General features: G+C 50.1%; 1 protein-coding gene across 3 annotated transcripts in view; it reads right to left on the bottom strand.

Moving 5' to 3' along the window:
- The window catches only part of ap1s1 (adaptor related protein complex 1 subunit sigma 1), a 39820-nt gene extending 34742 nt beyond the window's left edge, over window positions 1-5078 (bottom strand). For 2 of the 3 annotated variants that reach the window (XM_055665148.1, XM_055665149.1), the window contains exon 1: window positions 4921-5077. In XM_055665148.1, coding sequence (XP_055521123.1) covers window positions 4921-4923 — 3 coding nt within the window. In that variant the 5' untranslated portion in view covers window positions 4924-5077. Of the gene's footprint in view, window positions 1-4920 lie in introns of all 3 variants that reach the window. The other variant, XM_055665147.1, reaches the window with a different exon arrangement.
- Window positions 5079-12781: the final 7703 nt, after the last annotated feature.

Raw genomic sequence — 12781 nt, 5'->3', positions numbered from 1 at the left:
GGGGTGTAAAACTACCCAAGCGAAATACGAGGTTTGACCCCTCTAATTTGGACAAGGGGTCTCACTCTGACAATGGTCAGATCCTTCAGATTCGAGATGAGAAGTCAGTTTACAGTACAGAGAGTGGTGAATCTTTGGAACTCTCTGCCACAGAGGCGACATGAGGCCAGTTCGATTTGATATATATTTAAGAGGGAGTTAGATGTGGCCCTTGTGGCTAAGGGGGGGGGGGGGGGGGGGGGGGGGGATACTGAGTTGGATGTCAGCCATGAGGTATTGAATGGCGGTGCAGGCTCGAGGGGCCGATGGCTACTCCTGCACCTAATTTCTATGTTTCTCGACCTGCTGTTCCTCTAATTTGGCTGGGACTCACTCTGACAATGGAGGAGTCCCAGGACAGAAAGGTCAGATTGGGAATGGGAGGGGGAGTTGAGGTGCTGAGTCACTGGGAGATCAGGTAGGTTAAGACGGACTGAGCGGAGGTGTTTAGCGAAATGATCGCCGAGCCTGCGCTTGGTCTCGCCGATGTAGAGAAGTTGACACCTGGAACACCGGATACAGTAGATGAGGTTGGAGGAGGTGCAAGTGAACCTCTGCCTCACCTGGAGAGACTGTTTGGGTCCTTGGATGGAATCGAGGGGGGAGGTAAAGGGACAGGTGTTGCATCTCTTGCGGTTGCAAGGGGATGTCGGGAAGTTGACACCAGGAACAGCGGATTCAGGAGATGAGGTTGGAGGAGTCCAAGATCATCCAAAATCAGTACCCCGTTCTGGCTGTTTCCCTTATCTGACATTGTGGGCTGAAGGGCCTGTTCCTGTCCTGTACTGTATTCTATCTTCTATTCTTAAGGGGTTGGACAGGCTAGATGCAGGAAGATTGTTCCCGATGTTGGGGAAGTCCAGGACAAGGGGTCACAACTTAAGGATAAGGGGGAAATCCTTTAAAACCGAGATGAGGAGAACTTTTTTCACACAGAGAGTGGTGAATCTCTGGAACTCTCTGCCACAGAGGGTAGTTGAGGCCAGTTCATTGGCTATATTTAAGAGGGAGTTAGATGTGGCCCTTGTGGCTAAGGGGATCAGGGGGTATGGAGAGAAGGCAGGTACGGGATACTGAGTTGGATGATCAGCCATGATCATATTGAATGGCGGTGCAGGCTCGAAGGGCCGAATGGCCTACTCCTGCAACACCTAGTTTCTATGTTTCTATCTTCTACAAAGTTACAGCAAGCAAAAGGATTATTCCAGTCTAGGTACATATTCCAATTAAATACTCTTGAATTTGTTCGGGTAGAGTTAAGCAGTAGAAAACTTTGGTGAGTGAAAGTTATTTATAATCGCCAAATGTTAGTTATGATGTAGGGCAAAGCAACATAAGGTACTTAGTGGAGCTTGTAACGAGGATAACACTGTCGTCATCCGAGATTTTAATCTACATATTGATCTTGCAAACCTAAATAAATATTAGCACTGCAGAGGAAACATTTCTGGAAGAGATAAGATTTATAGATTCATAAATTGAGGAACTGACTAGGCGACAGCCTATTTTGGATTTTGTAAAGAGCAATGAAAAGAGATTAAACAATTAAGTATTATAAAGGGCTCATGAGGAAAGAGTAGCATTTATATGATCACATTTTGCAATAGGTTGCAGTTCGGTTGGGAAACAGGATATTCAACTTGAACAAAGAGAGCCATGAAGGTACAAAGGGCATGTTGGCTGCGGTAGATTGGGAATCTGAATCTGAAAATTAGCCAGCGCTTGCTTAATTAAAAACACATAATTTACAAAAATTATATGTTGCTTTAATGCACAGAAAAAGGGTCTAAATTCAGATTGCAGGAAAAATTTATGAAATATAGAAACATAGAAAATAGGTGCAGGAGTAGAGGCCATTCGGCCCTTCGAGCCTGCACCATTCGCCATTCAATATGATCATGGCTGATCATCCAACTCAGTATCCCGTACCTGCCTTCTCTCCATACCCCCTGATCCCTTTAGCCACAAGGGCCACATCTAACTCCCTCTTAAATATAGCCAATGAACTGTGTGGGCCTCAACTACCTTCTGTGGCAGAGAATTCCACAGATTCACCACTCTCTGTGTGTGAAAAATGTGTTTCTCATCTCGGTCCTAAAAGATTTCCCCCTTATCCTTAAACTGTGACCCCTTGTACTGGACTTCCCCAACATTGGGAACAATCTTCCTGCATCTAGCCTGTCCAACCCCTTAAGAATTTTGTAAGTTTCTATAAGATCCCCCCTCAATCTTCTAAATTCTAGCGAGTACAAGCCAAGTCTATCCAGTCTTTCTTCATATGAAAGTCCTGCCACCCCAGGAATCAGTCTGGTGTAAATCATAGGAAACTTCTCACAAAGTAAACAGACAAATCTGAGAAATGATAGAATTATAGAATTCAGCAAATAAAGATCAAAAGGTTCATAAGGGAAGAAAAAAACAGAATACCAGAATAAACCGGAGGGAAACACAAGCACAGCCTGTAATGGTCACCATTATGTACAACAGAAAACACCAAGCAAGACAAATGTGGGTACCTTACAGAAAGGGACCAGAGAATTCATGGAGTAAGTAAGTGGTGGAGCAATTAAATAAATACTAGTGTTCAAGAGGGAACTGCAGATGCTGGAAAATCGAAGGTAGACAAAAATGCTGGAGAAACTCAGCGGGTGCAGCAGCATCTATGGAGCGAAGGAGATAGGTAATGTTTCGGGCCGAAACCCTTCTTCAGACTGACACTAAATACTAGTGTCGAAATTCATAAGTGACTGGAGCAGAATTAGGCCATTCAGCCCATCAAGTCTACTCCGCCATTCAATCATGGCTGATCTATCTTTCTCCCTTAACCCCATTCACCTGCCTTCTCCACATATCCCCTGACACATGTTCCCGATGTTGGGGGAGGTTGTCGAGAATATTAGTAGGCAGCATGGGATTCTGAGCTAGCATAGACTCGAAGGGCCACATGGACTAGGATTTAAATATAAGGTACCAGCCATATAACCATATAGCAATTACAGCACGGAAACAGGCCATCTCGGCCCTTCTAGTCCGTGCCAATCGCTGACTCACACCTAGTCCCATCTACCTGCACTCAGACCATAACCCTCCATTCCTTTCCCGTCCATATACCTATCCAATTTATTTTTAAATGATAAAATCGAACCTGCCTCCACCACTTCCACTGGAAGTTCATTCCACACAGCTACCACTCTCTGAGTAAAGAAGTTCCCCCTCATGTCACTCCAAAGATGTGACAGGCAGCATCACTGGAAAAAAGGAATGGGTGACGTTTCGGGACGAGACCCTTCTTGTGTTCAGTTCTGGGCACCAGGTTTTTTTAGTTTTGTTTAGTTTAGAGACACAGCACGGAAACAGGCCCTTCGGCCCACCGAGTCCATGCCATCCCCGCACACTAACACTATCCTACACACACACACACACACACACTGGGGGACAATTGTTACATTGACCAAGTCAATTAACTTACAAACCTGCACGTCTTTGGAGTGTGGGAGGAAACCGAAGACCTCGGAGGGAAACCGGGGAGAACGTGCAAACTCCGCACAGACAGCACCCGTAGCCGGGATCGAACCCGGGTCTCCGGCGCTGTAAGGCAGCAACTCTACCGCTGCGCCACCGTGACCGCCCAATTCTCGAGCCTGCACCGCCATTCAATATGATCATGGCTGACCATCCAACTCAGTATCCCGTACCTGCCTTCTCTCCATACCCCCTGATCCCCTTAGCCACAAGGGCCACATCTAACTCCCTCTTAAATATAGCCAATGAACTGTGGCCTCAACTACCCTCTGTGGCAGAGAGTTCCAGAGATTCACCACTCTCTGTGTGAAAAAAAGTTCTTCTCATCTCGGTTTTAAAGGATTTCCCCCTTATCCTTAAGCTGTGACCCCTTGTCCTGGACTTCCCCTAACATCGGGAACAATCTTCCTGCATCTAGCCTGTCCAACCCCTTAAGAATTTTGTAAGTTTCTATAAGATCCCCTCTCAGTCTCCTAAATTCTAGAGAGTATAAACCAAGTCTATCCAGTTTTTCTTCATAAGACAGTCCTGACATCCCAGGAATCAGTCTGGTGAACCTTCTCTGCACTCCCTCTATGGCAATAATGTCCTTCCTCAGATTAGGAGACCAAAACTGTACGCAATACTCCAGGTGTGGTCTCACCAAGACCCTGTACAACTGCAGTAGAACCTCGGTGGTTACACAAAAAAGCTGGAGAAACTCAGCGGGTGCAGCAGCATCTATGGAGCGAAGGAAATAGGCAACGTTTCGGGCCAAAACCCTTCTCCAGACAGATCGGGGGCAGGGGTGGCTGGGGACAAGAAAGGGAAAAGTAGGAGGAGCCCGTAGGCTGGGGGATGGGAGGAGACAGCAGGGGGACTGAGGAAGGGGAGGAGACAGCAAGGACTAACAAAATTGGGAGAATTCGATGTTCATGCCCCCAGGATGCAGACTCCCAAACGGAATATGAGGTGCTGTTCCCTCCAATTTCCAGTGCTGCTCGCTGTGGCCATGGAGGAGACCCAGGACAGAGAGGTCGGAGACAGAGTGGGAGGGGGAGTTGAAGTGCTGAGCCACCGGGAGGTCAGCTTGGTTATTACTACTACTCTGCAGTAGAACCTCCCTGCTCCTATACTCAAATCCTCTATGGCAAGAATGTCTTTCCTCAGATTTGGAGACCAAAACTGTACGCAATTCTCCAGGTGTGGTCTCACCAAGTTAAGTTAGTCCCTTGGAGGACCAAGAAGTGACTGGCTCCAGGTGAGCGCCAGGTGAGGTCACGTGTCCTCACCTGGGCTCAGGTGAGTGGAGGCGGTTTGTCCTCTCGCGCATATTTCTGTTTAAAATTCAATTTATATCAGGTTTGAAGTGGCCCTTACCATGACGGCGGCGACGTGGAGAAGGCGATGTCTCTCTCCCTCCACCCCCCACACCGTCACGTCCTCCTCCTCCTCCTCCTCCCCGCGACTCTCCTTCTCTCCGTGTTGTGTGGGGGAAAGTTGCCTCCCTCGCGTCCACTGCCCGTTGGCGCCACCCACCGCGCATGCGTCACGCCTCGGCCCTTTCCGGACATCGTCGGAAAGGGGCGGGGTTTGGGGGGGTCGGACCCGAAAGAGCCAGCTTTCGTCTTCGGCTCCTCTCGGTCCGGGCGACTGCGCGTGCGTCGCAAGTCGGTCGGCTCTTCTCGGTCGGGACTCGGGGCCAGCGGGAGCGGAGTGCGCATGCGTCGTTCATCCCCACCCCCCACTCGTCTCTTCTCGGTCGGGGTAGCGGTGCTCGGAGCGGAGTGCGCATGCGTCACCAACCCCCCCGTCTCTCTCTCCCCCGGACGCGGACCAAGAGGGCTGAGTGCGCGGTCCAAACCTCGGACCAGTCAGAAGCAATGCTCTCGGAGCGGTAGCTCTTGCGCATGCGAGTGCGCATGCGTCTTCATCCCCCACCCCCCACTCTCGTCTCTTCTCGGTCGGACTCGGACCAGCAGGAGCGGAGTGCGCATGCTTCAACCCCCCCCCCCCCTCGTCGTCTCTTCTCGGTCGGGGGTAGCGGTCCTCGGAGCGGAGTGCGCATGCGTCCTTCACCCATATACCCCCCCCCCTCGTCTCTTCTCGGTCGGACTCGGGACCAACAGGAGCGGAGTGCGCATGCGTCACCATCCCCCCCCCCTCTCGTCTCTTCTCGGTCGGGGTAGCCCTTCTCGGAGCGGAGTGCGCATGCGTCCTTCACCCCCCCCCTCTCTTGGCTCTTCTCGGTCGGACTCGGACCAGCAGGAGCGGAGTGCGCATGCGTCCTTCATTCCCCACCCCCCCTCGTCTCTTCTTCGGTCGGGGTAGGACCTTCTCGGAGCGGAGTGCGCATGCGTCCTTCACCCCCCCCTCTCTTGTCTCTTCTCGGTCGGACTCGGACCAACAGGAGCTGAGTGCGCATGCGTCCTTCATCCCCACCCCCCCCCTCCCCGTCTCTTCTCGGTCGGGGTAGTTCTTCTCGGAGCGGAGTGCGCATGCGTCCTTCATCCCCACCCCCCCTCTCGTCTCTTCTCGGTCGGGGTAGCGGTGCTCGGAGCGGAGTGCGCATGCGTCCTTCATCCCCATCCCCCCCCCCCGGCCCTTCTCGGTCGGACTCGGACCAACAGGAGCTGAGTGCGCATGCGTGCTTCATTCCCATTCTCCCCCCCCATCTCTTCTCGGTCGGGGTAGCCCTTCTCGGAGCTGAGTGCGCATGCGTCCTTCACCACCCCCCATCCCCCCCCTCGTCTCTTCTCGGTCGGACTCGGACCAGCAGGAGCGGAGTGCGCATGCTTCACCACCCCCCCCCTCGTCTCTTCTCGGTCGGGGTAGCGGTGCTCGGAGCGGAGTGCGCATGCGTCACCAACCCCCCTCGTCTCTTCTCGGTCGGACGCGGACCAAGAGGAGCTGAGTGCGCATGCGTCACCAAACCCCCCCCTCTCTCGTCTCTTCTCGGTCGGGGTAGCTCTTCTCAGAGCGGAGTGCGCATGCGTCCTTCACCCCCCCCCCTCGTCTCTTCTCGGTCGGACTCGGACCAACAGGAGCTGAGTGCGCATGCGTCCTTCATCCCCACCTCCCCCCCTCGTCTCTTCTCGGTCGGACTCAGACCAACAGGAGCGGAGTGCGCATGCTTTCACCACCCCACCCCCTCGTCTCTTTCTCGGTCGGGGTAGCCCTTCTCGGACCGGAGTGCGCATGCGTTCTTCACACCCCCACCCCCCCCCTCGTCGTCTCTTCTCGGTCGGGGTAGCGCTGCTCGGAGCGAGTGCGCATGCGTCCTTCATCCCCACCCCCCCTCTCGTCTCTTCTCGGTCGGGGTAGCCCTTCTCGGAGCGGAGTGCGCATGCGTCCTTCATCTCCATCCCCCCCTTGTCTCTTCTCGGTCGGACTCGGACCAGCAGGAGCGGAGTGCGCATGCGTCACCAGCCCCCCCTCGGCTCGTCCAACGGTCCTCGGCCCAGGTGTGTTTCGGCGGGAACGGTTGCCTTGGCAACAGCGGCCTAAGCTGGAGGCTTCAGCCTCTTCACCTCAACAACATTCCCAACCATCTTTTCCAATTGTTTCATAGACAATAGGTGCAGGAGTAGAGGCCATTCGGCCCTTCGAGCCTGCACCATTCGCCATTCAATATGATCATGGCTGATCATCCAACTCAGTATCCCGTACCTGCCTTCTCTCCATACCCCCTGATCCCCTTAGCCACAAGGGCCACATCTAACTCCCTCTTAAATATAGCCAATGAACTGTGTGGCCTCAACTACCCTCTGTGGCAGAGAGTTCCAGAGATTCACCACTCTCTGTGTGCAAAAAGTTCTCCTCATCTCGGTTTTAAAGGATTTCCCCCTTATCCTTAAGCTGTGACCCCTTGTCCTGGACTTCCCCAACATCGGGAACAATCTTCCTGCATCTAGCCTGTCCAACCCCTTAAGATTTTGTAAGTTTCTATAAGATCCCCCCCCTCAATCTTCTAAATTCTAGCGAGTACAAGCCGAGTCTATCCATCTTTCTTCATATGAAAGTCCTGACATCCCAGGAATCAGTCTGGTGAACCTTCTCTGCACTCCCTCTATGGCAAGAATGTCTTTCCTCAGATTTGGAGACCAAAACTGTACGCAATACTCCAGGTGTGGTCTCACCAAGACCCTGTACAACTGCAGTAGAACCTCCCTGCTCCTAGACTCAAATCCTCTATGGCAAGAATGTCTTTCCTCAGATTAGGAGACCAAAACTGTACGCAATACTCCAACTGTCCAAACCCTTAAGTAGTTCAAACTACTTCCCTCCGGCAGGCAGACGTTACAAGGCCTACCGAGATGAGAAGAACGTTTTTTCACGCAGAGAGTGGTGAATCTCTGGAACTCTCTGCCACAGAGGGTAGTTGAGGCCAGTTCATTGGCTATATTTAAGAGGGAGTTAGATGTGGCCCTTGTGGCTAAGGGGATCAGGGGGTATGGAGAGAAGGCAGGTACGGGATACTGAGTTGGATGATCAGCCATGATCATATTGAATGGCGGTGCAGGCTCGAAGGGCCGAATGGCCTACTCCTGCACCTAATTTCTATGTTTCTACGCCCGAACCTCCAGACTCAGAAACAGCTTCGTTCCCAGAGCTATAGCAGCTCTGAACCGGCCCTGCTGAATGCCCCCCCATCCCCCCTGGACTGTCTCCCTCGGATGGTCACGTCACACAGCTTATTTATTTATAGGGTGATTTCACCAAAGTTAAAATGAGCGTAGATCCCCCCTCACGTGACCGAAAAATCTAACTGGAGGACATATGTCACTTCGGTACATGTTAGTGAATGGGGAAACACGCACTTTCCCACCCGTTAAAAACATGGAAAACGGCCGATTTTTGAGACATTTGCCGTGGAGATTTAAAGGTCCAAAATATCGGGAATTATCGCGTTTGCTCGCTGAATTTCATCAAAAGTAAGGCGTTTTTGACTTACTTTTGATGAAATGCAGCGAGCAAACGCGATAATTCCCGATATTTTGGACCTTTAAATCTCCACGGCAAATGTCTGCTTTTCACTTCCGCTGTTTTTCCACCTTCAGTTCCCTCTTGTAATTACCTTACTTTCTATCATTTCTTTTGCCTGAAAATTTAGGTAGCTGTGCTTCACGGTCACCCCGACTGGCACAGAAAATTCCAGCTCCAAAATCGGCCGTTTTCCATGTTTTTAACGGGTGTGAAAGTGCGTGTTTCCCCATTCACTAACATGTACCGAAGTGACATATGTCCTCCAGTTAAATTTTTCGGTCACGTGAGGGGGGATCTACGCTCATTTTAACTTTGGTGAAATCACCCTATTCTACTTTTCCTTTACATCGGTTGGAAGCTGCATACTAAATCTCGTTGCACTGGCGTGCAAGGCAGGATCAGAACTAACTGGCTCGATCTAAATGGTGGCCGATTGGGAAAGGGGGAGATGCAGCGAGACCTGGGTGTCATGGTACACCAGTCATTGAAGGTAGGCATGCAGGTGCAGCAGGCAGTAAAGAAAGCGAATGGTATGTTAGCTTTCATTGCAAAAGGATTTGAGTATAGGAGCAGAGAGGTTCTACTGCAGTTGTACAGGGTCTTGGTGAGACCACACCTGGAGTATTGTGTACAGTTTTGGTCTCCAAATCTGAGGAAGGACATTATTGCCATAGAGGGAGTGCAGAGACGGTTCACCAGACTGATTCCTGGGATGTCAGGACTGTCTTATGAAGAAAGACTGGATAGACTTGGTTTATACGCTCTAGAATTTAGAAGATTGAGAGGGTATCTTATAGAAAATTACAAAATTCTTAAGGGGTTGGACAGGCTAGATGCAGGAAGATTGTTCCCGATGTTGGGGAAGTCCAGGACAAGGGGTCACAGCTTAAGGATAAGGGGGAAATCCTTTAAAACAGAGATGAGAAGAACTTTTTTCACGCACGCAGAGAGTGGTGAATCTCTGGAACTCTCTGCCACAGAGGGTAGTTGAGGCCAGTTCATTGGCTATATTTAAGAGGGAGTTAGATGTGGCCCTTGTGGCTAAGGGGATCAGGGGGTATGGAGAGAAGGCAGGTACGGGATACTGAGTTGGATGATCAGCCATGATCACAATGAATGGCGGTGCAGGCTCGAAGGGCCTACTCCTGCACCTAATTTCTATGTTTCTATGTTTCTATGATCTCTCAAAGAGTTGCCGCAGGCACCATGGGATGGCTGGGCTCATCTGGTGCTTCCTTCTTCAATCACCCAGTAAATTGGAACTGCTGTCTAATGTTGCATAACCACCCACTGGTTTACACTGCCAAACCACTGAGAGAACTGTGTTCAAGAAGGAACTGTGCAGATGCTGGAAGATCGAAGGTAGACAAAAATGCTGGAGAAACTCAGCGGGTGCAGCAGCATCTTTGGAGCGAAGGAAATAGGTGACGTTTCGGGCCGAAACCCTTCTTCAGACATTGAATGGCGGTGCAGGCTCGAAGGGGCGAATGGCCTACTCCTGCACCTATTGTTTATAGACCATAAAATATATATATATATACACACATCAGTAAGCAGATAAAGTGCAATAGGCTGTTATAGAAACATAGAAAATAGGTACAGGAGGAGGCCATTCGGCCCTTCAAGCCAGCACCGCCATTCATTGTGATCTTGGCTGATCATTCAACTCAGTATCCTGTACCTGCCTTCTCTCCATACCCCCTGATCCCTTTAGCCACAAGGGCCATTCAATATGATCATAACAAGGGGCCACACACAATTTAAGGATAAGAGGGAAGTCTTTTAGGACTGATATGAGAAAATCCACAGTTCATAGAAACATAGACAATAGGTGCAGTAGAGGCCATTTGGCCCTTCGAGCCTGCACCACCATGCAATGTGATCATGGCTGATCATCCAACTCAGTATCCCATCCCTGTCTTCTCTCCATACCCCCTGACTCCTTTAGCCACAAGGGCCACATCTAACTCCCTCTTAAATATAGCCAATGAACTGTGTGGCCTCAACTACCTTCTGTGGCAGAGAATTCCACAGATTCACCACTCTCTGTGTGAAAAATGTTTTCCTCATCTCGGTCCTAAACGATTTCCCCCTTATCCTTAAACTGTGACCCCTTGTTCTGGACTTCCCCAACATCGGGAACAATCTTCCTGCATCTAGCCTGTCCAACCCCTTACGAATGTTGTAAGTTTCTATAAGAACCCGCACTCGCTGAGTTTCTCCAGCAATTTTGTCCACCTTCGACTCTGCAGTTCCTCGCTGAACACCCTCTCATTCTTGGCAGCCGTCTCCGAGACTAACATGAAGGTTGGCTGTGGATGCTGGCTCGAAGCTCTTGCAATTTCTCTAGAAGAACCGCAAGCATTGCCTTGACAACGGTGAGGTAAGGGGAAGTGGCTGAAAAGCATAAACGTCGGTGAAAAGCTGTTCGATTAACAAAAAATGTCAGAGGCGAGAATAAAGTATCACACCTCGCTAAGTGCCCTGTTTGACGGGAATGAGAAAAACGCTCCCATTTTGGCAGATGGTGCAGAATATTTTTCCCTTCAACAAATTTACCCTGTTTCAATTCTGAGCCTGATCTTATGACTGTCATATGAGGAAAGATTGCAAAGACTAGGCTAGTATTTGCTGGAGTTTAGAAGGATGAGGGGGGGGATCTTATAGAAACAGAGGCAGTGCAGCGTAGGTTCACCAGATTGATCCCTGGGATGGCGGGACTGTCATATGAGGAAAGATTGCAAAGACTAGGCTAGTATTCGCTGGAGTTTAGAAGGATGAGGGGGGAGTTCTTATAGAAACAGAGGCAGTGCAGTGTAGGTTCACCAGATTGATCCCTGGGATGGCGGGACTGTCATATGAGGAAAGATTGCAAAGACTAGGCTAGTATTCATTGTAGTTTAGGAGGATGAGGGGGGGGGTCTTATAGAAACAGAGGCAGTGCAGCGTAGGTTCACCAGATTGATCCCTGGGATGGCGGGACTGTCATATGAGGAAAGATTGAAAAGACTAGGCTTGTATTCACTGGAGTTTAGAAGGATGAGGGGGATCTTATAGAAACATATAAAATTATAAAAGGACTGGAAAAGGTGCAGGAGTAGAGGCCATTCGGCCCTACGAGCCAGCACCGCCATTCAATGTGACCATGGCTGATCATCCCCAATCAGTACCCCGTTCCTGCCTTCTCCCCTGACTCCGCTATCTTTAAGAGCCCTATCTAGCTCTCTCTTGAAAGTATCCAGAGAACCGGCCTCCACAGGCAGAGAATTCCACAGACTCACAACTCTCTGGGTGAAAAAGTGTTTCCTCGTCTCCGTTCTAAATGGTCGACCCCTTACTCTTAAACTGTGTGTGTGTGTGGCCCCTGGTTCTGGACTCCCCCAACATCGGGAACATGTTTCCTGGGCTTGTATACTCTGGAATTTAGAAGGATGAGAGGATTTTTACACAGAGAGTGGTGAATCTGTGGAATTCTCTGCCACAGAAGGTAGTTGAGGCCACAGTTCATTGACTATATTTAAGAGGGAGTTAGATGTGGCCCTTGTGGCTAAAGGGATCAGGGGGTATGGAGAGAAGGCAGGGATGGGATATTGAGTTGGATGATCAGCCATGATCATATTGAATGGCGGTGCAGGCTCGAAGGGCCGAATGGCCTACTCCTGCACCTAATTTCTATGTCTATGTTTCTATGATCAGCCATGATCATATTGAATGGCGGTGCAGGCTCGAAGGGCCGAATGGCCTACTCCTGCACCTATTTTTTATGTTTCTATATCTCATTGAAACATATCAAATTATTAAGGGTTTGGACACTAGCGTGTCCAAACCCTTAATAATCTTATATGTTTCAATGAGATATCCTCTCATCCTTCTAAACTCCAGAGTGTACAAGCCCAGCCGCTCCATTCTCTCAGCATGTGACAGTATCAGTATATTAGTATTTAAGAAGGAACTGTGCAGATGCTGGAAAATCGAAGGTAGACAAAAATGCTGGAGAAACTCAGCGGGTGCAGCAGCATCTATGGAGCGAAGGAAATAAATTTCCTAGATGCTGCTGCACCCGCTGAGTTTCTCCAGCGTTTTTGTGTACCTACTGTTTAGCTATGCCTGGGCACTGCTGCTTTTGTTTAATGCTGTTATCGACAGCATCTATCATGCTGCTGCACCCGCAGGGAATAGGAGGAATAAAGAGAGGAGGACAAGAGAGAGCGGAGAGGAGACGAGATGGAGAGCCATTGGTAGGAGAAGTGAGTAG

The sequence above is a fragment of the Leucoraja erinacea genome, unplaced genomic scaffold (assembly GCF_028641065.1).
Source record: "Leucoraja erinacea ecotype New England unplaced genomic scaffold, Leri_hhj_1 Leri_1098S, whole genome shotgun sequence".
Taxonomy (NCBI): Eukaryota; Metazoa; Chordata; class Chondrichthyes; order Rajiformes; family Rajidae; genus Leucoraja; species Leucoraja erinaceus.
The sequence above is the reverse complement of the archived record's forward strand: the minus strand, read 5'-3'. Positions and strand labels throughout refer to the sequence as shown.